This window comes from Daldinia vernicosa, assembly GCF_022497035.1.
Source record: "Daldinia vernicosa strain CBS 139.73 unplaced genomic scaffold F5Y00scaffold_12, whole genome shotgun sequence".
Lineage (NCBI taxonomy): Eukaryota > Fungi > Ascomycota > Sordariomycetes > Xylariales > Hypoxylaceae > Daldinia > Daldinia vernicosa.
Window position 1 is genome coordinate 417,921 of NW_025953928.1, and position 15,787 is coordinate 433,707.

The following is a 15,787-nucleotide window of genomic DNA, read 5'->3' on the forward strand; positions in this document are numbered from 1 at the left end:
GAGGACTCGCGGTATAGGTACGAGTAGCAGTAAAGGTAGCCGTAAGGTACGTAATAAACTGTAGATGCTTGCAGCGTTCGAGATGCGATCTTCCGCGGCGCATTGGTGGTTTGACAGTGGAAAGGCGGTTAGGCTGTCGTCGCATGAACAGTATGTTCTAGTATTGTGTAGAGCGTTGTTATCATCCGTCGTGACTTGGCTATTGCTTCGTGGTACGTAGAGGAGTTGATCGTATGAGGTAGCTTAGAAGCTCGAGGCTGAGAATACGTAGAGGTTAAGAATAGTGGGACGGACAGGCCTAAAGCTAGTGTACCTCAAGGCTCGGTTATATGCATAAACCACCATGTGTATTGATTTAAACATCACAACCTGTCATTACACAGCGAAGAGTTAACAGTTAACTCGCCGCCAGAACATTGCAATTCACCGGGTTTTTATTATTCACTTTTAAACGAGACTACTGGTAAAGACCTATAGTCCACCGAGTTCAAACGATTCGCCCTGGTCCTCTCGATCGCAACTCCAGCCATATGTAGCCTCCATAAAGCAATAGGTATTTCCACCCCTAACGCCGAGGTGACCATCCCTTCCTGCCCCTATCATACCCGTGCCTCGCTCGCACAAGGGGATGATCGCATTCTATGTACAGAGAGAACTAGGGACGGAGAGGCGAAAAAATAAAATAAAAGGCTCCGTATCGAACTTCCGATAATGTCGGATTCCATGCCGCAAGATATTGCTTTTCATGAAAACGTCGTAATATCCGTCGTGGAAACCACTCTCGCCCACTTTGCGTAAGAATTACCGATGCCCTATTGTTAACCAACTTCCTAGTCCCGTAGGAGTACCTTCATCCACTCTTTTACGAAGTCCATTGTCTGGTGTTGTAAAAAATCCACTGTGTCGCGCGGCTGTGGCGCGCAGGACGTATATTGCTAATAGCTGAACGCCGAATGAAAGTCCAGACCATTAGTCGGTCCTAGGTTTTGACGTTTTGGAGGGCGAACAATAGGCTCGTCATCCTCATCGCTACTGAGGGTAAGATCAATAACCTCTGCCGGCCGCTTACTGCTTCCCGACCTTTGCGTATTCGGCGTCTCTCGACGGCCGCCGTTGGGCGTTCCGCCACCAAGCAAAGAGCGACTCGGTGTGCTCATTGCATTTCTCATACTGCCCATTGGCCCACCTGGATTGCCGTTGCCAAAAGCGTGGGTGTCGGAAAGAATCGATATATCATCATCGTCATCATCATCCTCTATCTTGGCGCCGTTAGGGGGCCGAGATCGGGTCGGTTCCGGCTCTTCCGACTTCACTCTCCATTGACCGTCTGGCTCAATGGTGACCTGTTCGCACGACTCGGGAGTGTTCTCCAAGACCTCCTGTACGTACTCGTCTATCGCTAGAGTCTCAAACGGCGCAGATTTGGAGCAGATTGGACAGCTCCAAGTCGGACCCTGTTCTTGGAGCTGTATGAACGAATTCGCGTCAAAACACTGGATATGGTTACAAGCCGTTCCTCGGCAGGGAACCTTTAATCTTGCATAACTAAGCGGACACTTCAGAGACAGGTTTTGGGAAGTTGCTACAACATCTGGATCGTTGGCTTTCTTGGAGACTAGAGGTCTATTAGCGTGCGACTTTATATTAGAGGTGCATCGTGCCCTACTCTCGCGAATAACCGAAGTTTTGGATATCTTCTTCGCCTTGATTCTCGTAACCAATTCATCGATTGGATGTGTTTTGCATACATATAGCGCTAGGTAGAACTTCTATTTCAACGCTGTTAGCAAGGGATATGGAATAAATAGAAGTGCCACTTGGTGCCTAGGGGTCGACTCACTTGAGTCGCTTTCAAAGCTTTAGGCTTCCGTACCTTAGTTGTCAGAGCATACGTAAACTCGACTTTGTTAGTATAGTTGGCCTGCTTCAGTCTTAGAAAGGGGGTAATATCAACCGGATGGGTTGATCCCGGTTTATTCTTGAGGCCTCGAAGATTATGTTTCACGTCATCATCATTCACCTTGACCTCGGACTGGTGAGGGAACTGGATATCCTGAAGGCCTGTACTTTCGCTTCCGCAGAATACCATGAGCTTAGTAGATGAGTAAATCGCGCATCGCCCAAGATCGGGGTAGTCGCTAGCCTTCAAGGTTACGGTGATGGAATTTCGGTGGTTGCTCATAACTAAGAGGGAAATGTCAGCCGAGTTATAATAAGAGAGCTATAGATGTCTTATAGGAGCACCCTACCAGGACACGTGTGAAGCGGGCCTATCCTCTTTTCGATAGTGTAGAAGGGCGTATTTTTGAAGACGTTGTCTGAATGGGGTGCTCTAGGAGTAATAGGATACCCAGCGCCATTTCCGACAACGCTGGCGCCGTTGTTGTAGCTGTGACTCGGTTGGGGCATACTGGAACCTGCTGGTTGGTATGAGCCATACGAGCTATAGTAGGGATTGCGACTCTGAGGCTGTACGCCCAAATTGGACGGAGGAGCCATACTCTGTGGACCAGAGTTTCCTCCTCGGATGTTCATTATCGTCTCGCGTATCGCGTTGTAGTTCGCGGGGTCGGACTGGTAGTTTTCATGGAGCGCTACAAGGTACGTGTTAGTTATCGGTCGAGTATATCGTCCGGAGATGCAGAAATGGTTAGAGAAGGAAGATTAGGTAGAAGTGAAGAAGCGAAGAAGTGAAGAAATGAAGAAGTGAAGAAGTGAAGAAGGAGACGGCGATGGGGGGTTCTGGACAGTAAATGTGAAACTTTCTATGGGAAAGTTGGCGATATACGAGAACAATGAATCTCATCTATGTTGCTGCTGCTGCTGCCTTGAGCCGTGTCATCTTCGCATATTCGCATCTTCTCATCTTCTCATCTTCTCATCTTTACATCTTTTTTACTAACCATTCTTGATGCGATTCTGTAAATCGGCCTTGACCCCACTTGTTCTCAATCCATGGGATGAGCAGATGTGTTGTAACTGTTTATTAAGCAAAGTGGATATGATTCGTTCGAGGGATCGAATATCGGCGTTGTTAGAGGACATGATTGCTACCTCCGTCTCGCAAGGCAGTTAAGGCAGTCGCGGTTGCAGTTGCACGTTGTCCAAACGAGACGCCTCATGAGGAAGGCTCGAACGTGCGCTAAAGAAGTACCAAAATTCCCTGTAAGGCTGGCCCAAGCAGCCCGAGTCCCTATAGTCCCCTATGTAACGTACTGCCGATTTCTTACCCACGACAAATCGCGCCCGCGACTCAACCAACTCCTACGCTAGGTACCTAATTCGAGCTTCGTCCAAAATCGATAAGCCAATAAGTCGGTATTTCTAACCTAAGAATTGTTAATTGCTATTCCAATTATAAACAAAACTGGGTCGGGCTAGGTTGGTTTAGCCATTGAAATATTGTAGAGGAGTAGAGGAGTAGAGGAATGTTAGCTTCAACAGATTTGGCAACGGGAAAAAAGGTACGGGGCTTTTGGAGGTGCCTGCGACGTACTCGGAGGCTGATAATGATAAGTGAGGTATCGCTCTTATGAAAGAAAATTCACCGCCTGCCGCATTAAGTAGATACCCGTAGGTTACATAACTTAATCACTTGGGTACTTTAATTATGTATTGTACATCTGTACCTACGTAAGGTACCTACCTCATAACGCGCATCCCCGCTACCCTTGCTACACCCTGTACATACATAGTACTAGGTAGCTTCTATCTTAGCGGGATCTACGGCAAGGCTTGATCTATCGCCCCACCAAAGGTGTGCGGAGCATTCAAACCCGTCTAAATAATTTTTTTCTTTCTATTCGACTGTTGAATTTGCCATCACCAAAATATAAGTTGTACAAGTCGAAACATTTACGGTAAGCATACTACCACCTGCTAACACCGTTTAGCTTGGGGAGATTTTATACTATTCTTCCCACTTGATTCCCCTATATCAAGTTCAACATTCCATACTAACTGATAACTTCTCAAGTCTTGCAAACCCCATCCTCGAAGGACGTCAATAAATATATTCCCTCTAACCCGATATCCCATTCTCCCAATCCCCTTCTAGCAATGGCGAAAAGTTCCCGCGCCAGCACGCGCAAGACCAACAACCAGCGCCTAAAGGCCAAGGTCTTCGGCCCCGTCGAGGCAGCCCGAGCCGAACGTCTCTCCGCCAAGCTCCTCGAACTAGCTGCGCAGCCCAAACCTCAGCATGAAGAGGCCGAGATGAAGATTGCGGACGGTGCTGAGGAAGAAGCTGCTGCTGCGGCAGAGGCCGACAACAGTAAGTACCAATTCTAGACCGTGCAGCATGTTCTATAGTCGCTAACAATATCGAAGCAATGGACATTGACAGCGCTAAACCTACAAGCAAACGCAGCGACAAGAAGCGCATTGAGAAGCGGAGGAAGACCAGCAAGATTGTCTTCCCCAAATATGGTGACAAGAAGAAGACGAAGAGACGCTAGATGCGAGGCGTATCAAAGGGGTGGGTTGGGATGAATTGCATTGTTAGGCGTTCGGTTGTGTTTTGGTAGCACGTAGGTATATCTAGGTCTATACTTGGTTCCCACAATGATACCCTTCTTGGAGATATCACATCTCGCTATTTACGTGATCCCCAATCGCCATAGGTGTTACGTTTGTAGCCGATATTGGAGCTGGGGGAGCTAGAGGAGTTGGATGAGTTGAAGGGACCGCCTCCGGACTTGCGTCTAGGGTTGTTGGAGGCGCCATAGTAACGGGTGTCGAATCTGAAGGTGTTGCCAACACACCAGCTTGTGGCGGAGCTCGAGCCGGACTTGAATCTACAGGAGCTGAAGCCCGAGCCTCCGTCATAGGCGGATTCGGTGTAGTGGCTACTGGCGGAGGTACTGTATTTGTAATACTCGCCGGCTCCTTTGGCTCAGTCGATGCGATCGGTGCAGCTGGTGTAGCTAGTACACCCGGCACAGCATCCTTATTTGGCCCCGGCGCGTCTTCCTTAGGACCTTCGGTGGTTTCCGTCTTCTTCTGCGGGCCCGGTGCGTCCGGGTTCAGAAACCGAGCCGGCACGCCGGTTGCCGCATAAGATCCGCTACCCATCCACGCACCCGCCAAGCGGCTCCACCTATACTCGCCGCGCCAGAGCTTCTGTATCTCCCGAAACGCGTACGCATTGTAATACGGCAGCCCAGTCTTAGGATCTTTATAGCGTGCCGGGTGATTAGTGATGACACAACGAGGAGCTGGTGTCGGTTCTATATATATATTTAGTCTCCGATTACGAGGGATGTCACAATAGAGAATAACTTACTGCTCAGCTTAGCCATGTCCTTACCGAACAGGATCTGATTCTGCACGGCTTTTTCCTTTATAGCATTCTCGTTGAAGTTCTGTAAGATAATGCAGTTTCGTGTGGCTTTACCATTAGCAGGAGGCGACGGTGGGGGTGGTGGAGGGACTTCTTTAGGTTGATGCCTCTGGTTGTTGGCCTTGGAAGACTTGGTGGTGCTAAGAGGAGTTTTAGAGGTATAACGAGCCACTGAGGTAGATTTCTGCGCCGGTGTCGGTGTAGATATTTGAGCAGGCGTAGAAGGTAGCGAAGAGGTAGGTATAGAAGAAGTAGTAGGTGTAGGTTTAGGCGTGGGTGTAGTAGGTATAGGCGCAGGAGTTGGTCCAGGTTGTGTTAAAGGTTGGATAGGGTGAGTTGGGGTCGACATGGGGGGAGGGCAAGCTCCCGTCTGAGGCATGGAAAGAGGCGATTGCCTTTGGGCCGTATTAGGGGGTGCTAGGACGTTGGAAGGATTGGTAGTATTAGGGGTAGAATGATAACCTATCATTGGCATAGAAAGACCGCCTTGAGTAATACCTGCCGGTGGAGCTAAGAAACTATTAGAAGGAGGTTTCAATTCCGGTGGTTTCATGAGTTGTGACGGCTGAGGAGGCGCAAATACACTGGTAGTATAAATGCCTGTTACTGGAGGCCGCATATCTGGTGCTTTCATCTCTGAAATTTTGGCTTCCGAGGGTTTTGGCTCCTGAGGTCGGGGCGGCGGTTCACTTAAGCTCGCTGCTGGAGGCGAAGGTATTGTATCCTTTGGAGACTGATCCGGCACAGCTGGAGGTGCACTAGGAACCGTAACTGGTGCTGCCTGAGCTGGCGCAGTTGTAGGGCCCGATGCAGGTAATGGTTTGTCACCATCCGTGATAGGCTCTTTGGAAACGGTGGGACTCGGTGTAAATCCATCTTTAACCTCGCTCTCTTTTGCTTTTGAGATTTCAGTTGAGGTTGGTCCTGGTTCTTTATTTTCCGCTTTATCTACATTGGTTGGCCCAGACTCTTTAGGTTTGCCAAGTTCCTCTGTACTTGGAGGATCCGTAGGTATTTCGTGGCCAGCGATAGAAGCTCGTTTCTTCTTAGCCGGCTTTTCCTCGATGGTGACGATCTTGCCAACATGTTTCAACTTGCCATCAACCCATTCGCCAACTCCACTCCAGAAAGTTACTACCGGACCATCAAGGGTTCGGTTGTTCAAAGCCGCCAATTTAGCTCTTCGTTCTTCTTCCCGCTGCTTCTCGGCTTCTTCCCAGCGATTCAAGCTCTTGGAATTTTTCTTCTCCACGATAACAGCCTCGGCAAGCCTCTGAGCCTGTGTCATGGGTGGTTTCTTCAAGGCTTCCATCTTTTTGGCTTTCTTCTCCATAGCCTCGACTTGCTTGAGACGCTTGACTTCACGTTCGATCATTTGTTGATGTAGCTGCTCCTTGCTAAGCATCGTGGTCTCTCGTTTGGAAGCTCGCGTGGGCATGTCGGCAGGCGAAGGCAGCCAACTTATCCTTTCGGATTTCTTCTTGGGTCTTGGCTTCGGTTCGGGCGCCATCGAGCTTCCCGACGGCGTGGGCGCAATCTTGACTTTCTTGCGGAACTTGATGGGGATCGCTTCTTGGGCTTTTCGCTTTCGTGCGGCTTGTTTGCTCTCTCGCGCACGCTTTTCCAGCTCCTTCTCTCCCTCCAGTTCGTCGCCATTCTCTTGCGCATCCTCTTCGTCCGACGAGGACTCCATCTGCACGTCAGAGCCGTCATCTTCGACATCGGTAAAACCTGCGTCATCTTCATCCTCAGCAAAGAGAAGCTCGAGATCATCGTCGGGTTCTTCGGCAGCGATCATGGACTTCATGCGGTTGCCGGCCGTAGATCGTTTTTCTCGGCCCGTTGCGAGCCATTCCACTCGTGGAGACTCATCCTCGTCACCAGAGCCGCCATCTTCGCTACTCGAGTCCGTTTTATCAAGGTCTAAATCGTTGTCGCTCGTTTGCGCGCGTTGCTCGTCCTCTTCTTCTGCCATCTCGAGCAGTCCTAATAGTCAACAACCCTACAGCCAGATTTGATATTTAATATTTAATATTCATAATAGATTATATCCCTTCGAATCCCGTAATCAGCCACGCCAGGGTTCGTTGTGATGATATCTCGGTAAATGCCGTGAAATAAAGCGTCACATCAGTGCTACTACATAGTATGTAAACGCAATTGTTCGCGTCGTTGCTTTTTTTTACAAGGATCCAATTCTCACTGTTAGGACGTCATTAAAGTTTAACTTATGTACCTAGGAGGTAAGTTACAATGAGGACCTTTACGTTGTGCAATTTATGCAATACTCGGGTGTTATAACTAACCCGTATATCAAATATTAAAGGTACTTGGGTACGAAGTACAATGAACTCTTAAGACTTCACCTCTTCATCTCTTCATCTCGTCATCCCCTATCAATTTGTTCGCTATGTGGTCTGACTATAAAATGCCTCTACATATTTACATATAGTTCCTCTATCATTTCGCAGCTTGTTATCTGTCGTAGAAGGCATAATATCGGCTGTGCATATGATATACTCGCCATTTAGCAGCTCTCGAGTTAGATCCTCAGCATTTTCTTGCTATCACCAACAGTTGTGAATTCAAGAACGGCGTCGGCCGCGGTCATGATTAAAAGAGTCTTCTCCTAACGCGCCGGGGAGAGCCATTACTGTAGCCGTCGACCCGTTGCCAATTACGTGTTGGCGTGACGATAGACGTCGATGGCGACATAACCTGAAAAGTATCGCCCTGTGCGATACCGATGACTGCTTCGGTCCCGATGAGGTTGGTGCTAGTGAACCAATCTCGAGGAGCCAACATATCCAGGGAGCCGATCGGATCCTTAAGTACTATAGATGCATTATCAGCGCTTGGTATAGGTTAGGTATGTATAAGTCCAGACATCGGGACGTACCAAATGTTTTCGTTCCATCACTTGCTGAGCTTCTTTGAGGGGTCTTTGAAGTGCTAAAAGAACATCAGCAACGAGTCTTAGAAAACATTAAGAGATAGGAATTTACTGACATTGTGGTAGTTGATAGTAGACTATTCACTTCCTCTATGGCAGACGGCTTATTGGAGTGTATGAGGAATGAGCTCGGGTCTGAATGGTTCGATAATATCATAAAGTACTGTTCTCCTTTCTTCACTTCCAACTCACAGGACCCAGATCTGAATGAAGTTGTCATCGCTATACAAGTGTCAATTGGACCCTGCGCATGGTCAGATCGGTTGAAACATTCCATCCCCAAGTGAACTATCAAAATATGTCAGTTGACATTTTCTCCCAAGATAACGTCTTATGATGGCCATACCTTTTCTCGCCGTAAGACAGTCTTTGAGATGTGAACAGGTCGACTCCAGATGAAAATGAACATGGATCGAAGTTTCTGGCAGCCACCCAGTACCAGGATTCCACTTGACCACGAGTGTGTCTGAGTCCTCATTGCGTCTCACCCTATACCGTAAATCCTGCTTGATTTGGGTGCACTCCAGAATTCTCTGGTCACCTTGGCTGATCGCTTGCTTTCGATACCAATACCGAGAACGATTTCCTTCGTGAAACACGTGCGTCGGTACTTGGGTAACTGCATCGGCAAAGAGGCGCTTGGCAGTATTGAACAAAAGAGAGGACTCCAGAATTCTGCTGGAAATTCCCAACTCATCCCTTGCCCCTTTTATTGTCAACCACTTCTCGTGCACCTTGAATAATCCCTGTGAGGATGAGTAGAAGGAGTCTAGTCCCACGCTGCCAGCCTTAACGAAAACCACAGATATATTAGCGGTCTGAGGGCATGAGTCGAGGCCAGCTCGGATCAGTCGATGAACGGACTGGGCGAAGCCTGTATCTGGAATGGCGGTAGGTTCGGCTGCTAGGAATTGCTTCTTTTCCTCCTCTTCTGCTGTTCTGAATCCGCATTCCTTTAGAATGGTCCAGTATGAGTCTTTTACCTCTAGAGCCTCGCGGCGCAAGCCTTGGACAATCTGGTCAAACCGTGTGTTCTAGATATCGTGAGCAAGTAAGCCTTGCGGATTAAGTATTGGTACATACCTGACTTCTCTCTTTAGCCGAATAGAGCCACTTGTCCTTGAACTCCCTAAGGAGGAATGCCTTAATACAATCTCTCATATCTGGGAAGATAGAATATTCCGCCTGCGAGACATCCGCATATTCTGGCTTCTCGGAGTTAAGGAGTTCATGGAACTTCGCGACCATGCTGTCTTGAAGAATGAAGGCCCGGCTCCATATGCGTAGAATAGCCATCAATTCGTCATCGGCATGGGTTAGGAACTCTCTCTCGCGGTTCGCAACTCCATCTGCAAAATTATATCCGTACTGCAGCTTTTTCCCGGTAATGCTAGCGGATCTACCATTCTTCGACTCTTTTAGCAGTAGACCCTTTAGGTAGATACTTCCGCTAAATCGAGCGTCTAGGATTAAGTCGCCCCTTTCCGTCTTCACAATCTTGTTGTCATTGACACTCTGTAGGAAAAGGGCCGCTTTGGTCCAATTCATGAACTGTTCTTTTGTGACTTCGTTCCTCCTTATTGGGACCCCATTCTCATCCCGGCCAGTCCCATTACCGCCAATGAAAAACTGTACATCTTCACTGGGTAAAGCTCTAACGGGTACTAGGTTATTTTTCACGTCACTATTTGCTTGATCATGTGCCTTTTTGATTGCGGTAGGTGTCATCCTTGTAAGACTGGCAACGAGTCTCCGCTGATTAGTAAAGTTGAAGGTCCATGAAAACCCTCCAGAGCGACACCGGACCGCATGATTCTGAGGATTTCGTAGGAGAACTAGAAGAGCAACTTTGAGGCCTTCTCCGTGTGCCCCCGCTTGGTTTTTAACATTCTGCTTACTTGTTCCTCCCATATCAAGATGCCAGGGCTGGAGTGTAGCTTTTCTATTCGTGACCTCCACGATACCGAATCCATTTTGCTTAAACCATCTAATGTATCCCAAGCATTCTGGTATTTTGGTTTGATTTGGATCGGAATGCTTAGTTCTGTAAACTTTGAATATGATTCCGGCATCACTCTCCGTGCATGTAACACGAAAGCTGTCCTCAGCTATCTCGAAAGACTTAATGATCCCATCTCTCCTACACGGTAGTTAGCTCGACATTGTGAAGCCAGAAACACAAACACTACACACTACACTAACTTACCAATTCTGGACAAGCTCGCGAAATGCCTCGATAGGACCCCAGTGAGAAGCATAATTAGAGACGATGGGGAAATTTATGGTCATTCGCTGGTTGATGGATTCAAGTGTGACCCTATTTTCCAGAGTGTAAGACTCGTCATCATCTGAGAGTCTCCAGTCCTCCGGGGGGATATGGGGTGTTTGCGGCTTAGGCGCCATGTCGTGATCTTGTCTAGCCGCGAACAGTTAGAGTGACAGGCTCAATATTATTAGAGAGAGACTATTCCTAGATGTGAATAGTTGTAGTCCTCTACGGTGGGCTAATTCAGTGTTGGGAATGGTTGAAGTACGTATAAATCAACAAGTAGAGTAGTAGATCAATGAATCTAAATGTTAAGTAGGGCAGGATGTCAAGACGTCTCAAACTATGCTGTTTATATCTCCTCACCTCTAGGTCTATAAGGTAGCATAGGTAACCTTTCGAAGATATCTAAACAAACGCGTATCCCCAATAGCACTCATCCACACAAAGAACCTACATAGCAACACTGCTTCCTAGGCTACTAGTATCTTCCCGTCTATACCACCGTTTTTCTTCGTATCTATCTATAGACGCGTTTGACAGACTTCTCTATTTACGGTCCTGTAATGCTGTATTTACCAACACGCAATCGTAGCCCTGGCAATCAAGTCTTCTAGGTGGTTTGTAGGAACGCCCCGACAGAGTAGCTGGATTGGTAAACATCATAAGCCAAATTGACGGTGGCATAAAACTTGCATGTATAGTACAGGGAAGGCAGTATATAGATCGAAACGTAAGTTGATATGAACCGAATTGAAAGACATTAATCTAATAAATGCAGGTAAAATGAACTTTGGTCATAAAGGGGCTACCATAAAGCTTCAAAGGAGGCTAAAAATCAAAACTCATGTATGTATGTATACGGCATATACTGCATTAACAAAATGCGTCTTTGTTACAGCGTATATTTATTTGTGGCTGTTGGTACCAGAAGACCAGCAGTCAAAAGACATCATCTATCAAAACCATTCACTACTCCATCCACTAAGACAGCCGAAGTCAGGAGCCTCACACGAACTGCCATCTATGTATCCATTTCATAATTTCATAAGACGATTCGGGCATTGCTCACCCCCCCCAAGATTATATCAGATACAGCTGTGGCTATTAAGTGGTTTTGTCCGTAAAGTCGGCTTATAGCGTCTACTCATTCATTCACTCGCTTTAGGTAGTAAAATAACCAAGCTCCACGCTTTGCTATATGATCACGGGGAAGGATAGCTAGCTAGACTCTAACTAACACTTCCTAAATTATAAACTAGAGGACCATCCTTTTAAGTTCTAACAACTTATCAGCTTATTGTCAAACGGGAATAAAAGAGTGACGCCATACGAGTAAACCCCTATCCCCTGACTCGTCACATCGTAAAAGTCGTACGTTAGGACTAGCGGCGTTGCCCGTCCGCTCAAACGCGGACGGGGAAAGGGGAAGAGGGAGGAGGAGGAGGAGGAGGAGGGGGGGGGCCGGCGATTATGCGCAAAACTGACGCCACAGCTAAAGTCTGGCCTCTGATTGGCTAGCCACACCTCAGCGCACGTCCGATGAATTTTTTGTAAAATTAATTGATCTATTTCAACACAATGTAAAAGTTTTAATAATTGGTATCGTTAGATAGAGCTCGTTTTGCATGACCTTTCTATACCAGTTGCACCTTTTGCAGACGTTATGCGATAGAATGGCAAAGGGAAAAGTCGCAAACTGCGGGGCGATTCTAAGTATCTGATTGGTTGAAAAAATTGTGGCAGTACTAATTAAATATATAAGACTTGATATCCGACGATAATTCCAAAAGAAAATATCTAACTAGGGCTAATAATCCGGCGACGACCCGGAAGAAAGTCAACACGGGGATCTACACGCAACCTCGGCCTCCGCCCGCCCAGCTCCAAGCCGCATCGGCCCTTCCTTTCGGCACTCTCGGCAAGTTCGGAATTTACCTTGATAACGTACCTAACTAAGCGGGCCCGCCGCGGACTCTTCTCGGCCCACCTTCGTCATAGAAGCGAAATTCCCGCCGTAAGGGGGTACCCGCCAATCGGTCTTTGCTAATCTACATAGGCCTCTCTCTCTTTCTCTCTCTGTGGTATGTATGGGGGCACCTATGTAGGTAATACAGTACTAAAAAAAGAAAATGCCGAAAAAAAAGCGGACCGGAGAATCGAAATCGTCGATTGATGACTGCTGCATACACTATGTATGTCGTAGACGAGTATGTAGACCAACCGTAGAAAAAACAAAGGGACAAATCCAAGCTGCCGGAGACGACCACGTGGATACTGCTGAGCCTCTTACATTACGTGTCTACGTCGGGGGTGTGTATGTGGTGTGGTGTGGTGTGGTGTATGTATCATACATATCATAGGACACACCTAACATACTGTAGTTCGATAGTCCTAGAGCAACTTTTTTTTTCTCTTCATCCACCCCTACCGGCCCTCGGGAAACTTTCGCTTGACGACTACATACACATGGTATTATGTACTATAAGCTCCACTAGCGTTGGATCACGATAAAGCTTACAAGATGATGTACTGTATTGTAGACATTTTATGATTGATTGCACAATTACAACTTTATCTTAGTGTAGTTTAGCTGTCTGAGGACTACATAGGCATGGCTACCATTGCCTCCTTAACGTTTGTCGTATGACCCTGGGTCCTTATTCTAACTCATTATCTAACCCCTGAATTCGCAAGAAATAAACTGGTATATACCGGATCCGGAAAATGCCATCATACCAACAATGCCAATCATATCCAAAACAAAGTATTGTACGCCCTAACTGCGCCCCGGCAAAGCTATCGTTCCGAATACAAAAGCAAAACTAGGTACGCCAGGGGTAAAAAGATGGGGATGCCCTTGACAAGTACGCCAGTCCTGTCCCTATGCCGCCTATTTTTTTTATGCAAGATCCGTTCCTACTCTGTATGCAAAACTTGTACCAGTGAGGTAGGCGATTTCTGGTACTCCAAAGATTACTATGAACATATGAAAAGTAATTAAAAAAGGAGGAATCGCCGACATGGACTTCAATGTATATCCGAGGGCGTAGAGCCCCACAAAAGCCGACACGCCCGGCAACTTCGGAAGTTTGGGGGTATCGAAATCGGACACGGATCTCCTCGCGAGCCCCAGATACAAGTTTTCTTGGCAACACCTAGAGCATATTATTTTGTATATTCTCCATGTTTGAAGGTGTCTGCCGCTTTTCTCCTTCGTAACGGATGACTATGATAGAAGTAAATCCTAATCGGGAGATCCGGATGTATTGATGTAACCGTTGCGTCGTTGGTTGTAAGTATAATGACGAGGTGTAATATCGAGGCCGTGGGGGAGTAGTATGTACTGTTATCTCCTGGCCCAGATTTGTGTATCTGGAAACCACCCCCGCATTTGGTTGATGTAACGAGACCGAAGGTCTCGACGTAACTGTAATCGACTCCCCACGCCAATGCGTTGAGTTGACCTGCTGAGCGTGACAAAATCGGGCGATGCGTATAAAAAAACTCTCCGAAGCTCACGTCAGCACTATGGCGGGCCAGAACTCGTTTTTTAGACCACCCGCTCAGCGGCCAACTATCGGTGTAACTAACTCGATACTCTTAGGTCTCGAGTAGGCACCCGGCTTTCTGGAGGGTAATGGTCGGTCCGTCATTCCACCTTGGGGATATCCATAGCCCGTAACTGCATAGCCGTTATCGTAAGTTGAGGAGTAGAAGTGATTGGCCGATTTCGTGTACGACGTACTGGGGCTGGTGACAGCACTGCGCGTAAACGGCAAACCTGCATTGCCTGATATATTGCCTGTTAGCGGCGAAGTCGGGGTTACCGGCAGTATGCTTAATGACCTCAGGACTGAGATGGCATTGCTGTGCTGTCCGGTTGTTGGTGTTGTGGGAGGCGACCAACGAGACGGTGAGGCGCGCGGGATGATGTCTCGGGGTTCCGAGTTTCCAACCGAATAATACGGTAAACCAGCTCCGAAGCCCTCATGTCCCCTGGACGAATTGCGCGATGACGATACTCTGACACTTGTATCTTGGTCACGCTCGCGACACCTGGTCTAGACGTCAGTAATGCGGTTTATCTATTGGTTAGGTGGAATGTGGCTTACGCCTCCGAGCAATATAAAATCTTCTCATCTTGTGGGGTGAATTGCTTTTCGCAGGTCATACTGTAGATTCGTGACCAGTTAGTAAGTTGTCTACACAATAGTTTCGTGGGATGCAGGAACAGTCGGGTTGGTTACACAAGACACCCCCAGCGTTGATCACCCGCATGGCTTGATCGAGTGGTGACGCAGCCCACGTAGATTGCCTGAAGTGGCATAAGTGTCGCGCAGAAGGAGAGAAAAAGGGATCCCGATCTCACCCTTCCCAGGCGCAAAATGACGTTAGGTAGAACATCAAGAATACAACCTGGACAGCGAGTCTCGCCGCGGCATCGAGATCAAGGGGAATTATGTTGCAGGGTTAAGCCGTGTGAATAGAACAAAAAATACATACCAGAATTGAGGAAAGGTTTCTCGCTCATCATCGAACCAGCGTTCTTCTTCCAATTCCTTTTCGCGATCCTTTGGGCTTTTACCCAGTTTTAGCACAGTTTGCGGCGTTGATTTCCTAGTCAACGTTTGTGGCCGTCTGGGCTTCGCATCCGAAGCTGTGACCGCCCTGCGGGCTTCAGTCGTTGAGTTATTGGTCGCGGCATGGCCAGATTTGCGACGAGTGTGATGCATTGGGACTATGTAATTGGCCCCGGCAGTAAGCCTAGGCCAGAACCTACTGTTCTAAAGAGTAGGTAGTAGGTGAGTACCTGATAGACGGCTAGCTTGGTAGGGGAACCCTTTCCAATATATTGCAGAGAGGGGTTGAAGGCGGGGAGATCTCGCGATAAGTTTGGCGGGTTTTGAAAGTCGTATAAAAGCTGTCTTGCAAATTTCCGGACAATTGCGCTGCCAACCAGTGGAATGGGCTATGAGAATAAAGCGAATTGACGTGCTTTAGTTTCTCGTTGTTCCTGGAGCCGAATTGATAAGGTGCAGGACCCAAGACGGTTGAGGTACTAATACTATCTCCTAAGACCGGGATGCCCAGTTTGGCAGGAAAAGAACCAAGGACAAAACAGGGTTAAATGATATATTACGTGCCCAGCTTCAATTGTAGCAGAACACGAGATGACGATGTTAACAAGCGAATTGTGGTTCGGTAACGTCTGGATCGTCTTTCC

General features: G+C 47.6%; 5 protein-coding genes across 5 annotated transcripts; 1 reads left to right on the forward strand and 4 right to left on the reverse strand.

The window, feature by feature from the left end:
* Positions 1 to 416: 416 nt before the first annotated feature.
* F5Y00DRAFT_231368 (zf-MIZ-domain-containing protein) lies at positions 417 to 3,502 on the reverse strand. The gene is made up of 5 exons (XM_048007014.1): positions 2,904 to 3,502; positions 2,250 to 2,594; positions 1,874 to 2,184; positions 1,667 to 1,769; positions 417 to 1,615 (listed from the first exon to the last, which is right to left on the reverse strand). Exons 1-5 carry the CDS (start codon positions 3,043 to 3,045, stop codon positions 936 to 938), a joined length of 1,581 nt encoding a protein of 526 aa, XP_047866915.1. The 5' UTR covers positions 3,046 to 3,502; the 3' UTR covers positions 417 to 935.
* Positions 3,503 to 3,824: 322 nt separating this feature from the next.
* F5Y00DRAFT_23817 (uncharacterized protein) lies at positions 3,825 to 4,521 on the forward strand. The gene is made up of 3 exons (XM_048007917.1): positions 3,825 to 3,860; positions 3,977 to 4,273; positions 4,330 to 4,521. The coding sequence occupies exons 2-3, from the start codon at positions 4,060 to 4,062 to the stop codon at positions 4,455 to 4,457; spliced, it is 342 nt and encodes a 113-aa protein (XP_047866916.1). The 5' UTR covers positions 3,825 to 3,860; positions 3,977 to 4,059; the 3' UTR covers positions 4,458 to 4,521.
* F5Y00DRAFT_23821 (YL1-domain-containing protein) lies at positions 4,485 to 7,554 on the reverse strand. The gene is made up of 2 exons (XM_048007920.1): positions 5,285 to 7,554; positions 4,485 to 5,228 (listed from the first exon to the last, which is right to left on the reverse strand). Exons 1-2 carry the CDS (start codon positions 7,314 to 7,316, stop codon positions 4,585 to 4,587), a joined length of 2,676 nt encoding a protein of 891 aa, XP_047866917.1. The 5' UTR covers positions 7,317 to 7,554; the 3' UTR covers positions 4,485 to 4,584.
* Positions 7,555 to 7,716: 162 nt separating this feature from the next.
* F5Y00DRAFT_231375 (uncharacterized protein) lies at positions 7,717 to 10,604 on the reverse strand. Its single transcript, XM_048007015.1, has 5 exons — positions 10,501 to 10,604; positions 9,378 to 10,434; positions 8,641 to 9,328; positions 8,361 to 8,582; positions 7,717 to 8,210 (listed from the first exon to the last, which is right to left on the reverse strand). Exons 1-5 carry the CDS (start codon positions 10,581 to 10,583, stop codon positions 8,176 to 8,178), a joined length of 2,085 nt encoding a protein of 694 aa, XP_047866918.1. The 5' UTR covers positions 10,584 to 10,604; the 3' UTR covers positions 7,717 to 8,175.
* A 3,241-nt stretch (positions 10,605 to 13,845) lies between these two features.
* F5Y00DRAFT_23882 (uncharacterized protein) lies at positions 13,846 to 15,519 on the reverse strand. Its single transcript, XM_048008013.1, has 4 exons — positions 15,067 to 15,519; positions 14,811 to 14,933; positions 14,676 to 14,735; positions 13,846 to 14,619 (listed from the first exon to the last, which is right to left on the reverse strand). Exons 1-4 carry the CDS (start codon positions 15,294 to 15,296, stop codon positions 14,127 to 14,129), a joined length of 906 nt encoding a protein of 301 aa, XP_047866919.1. The 5' UTR covers positions 15,297 to 15,519; the 3' UTR covers positions 13,846 to 14,126.
* Between the last annotated feature and the right edge of the window lie 268 nt (positions 15,520 to 15,787).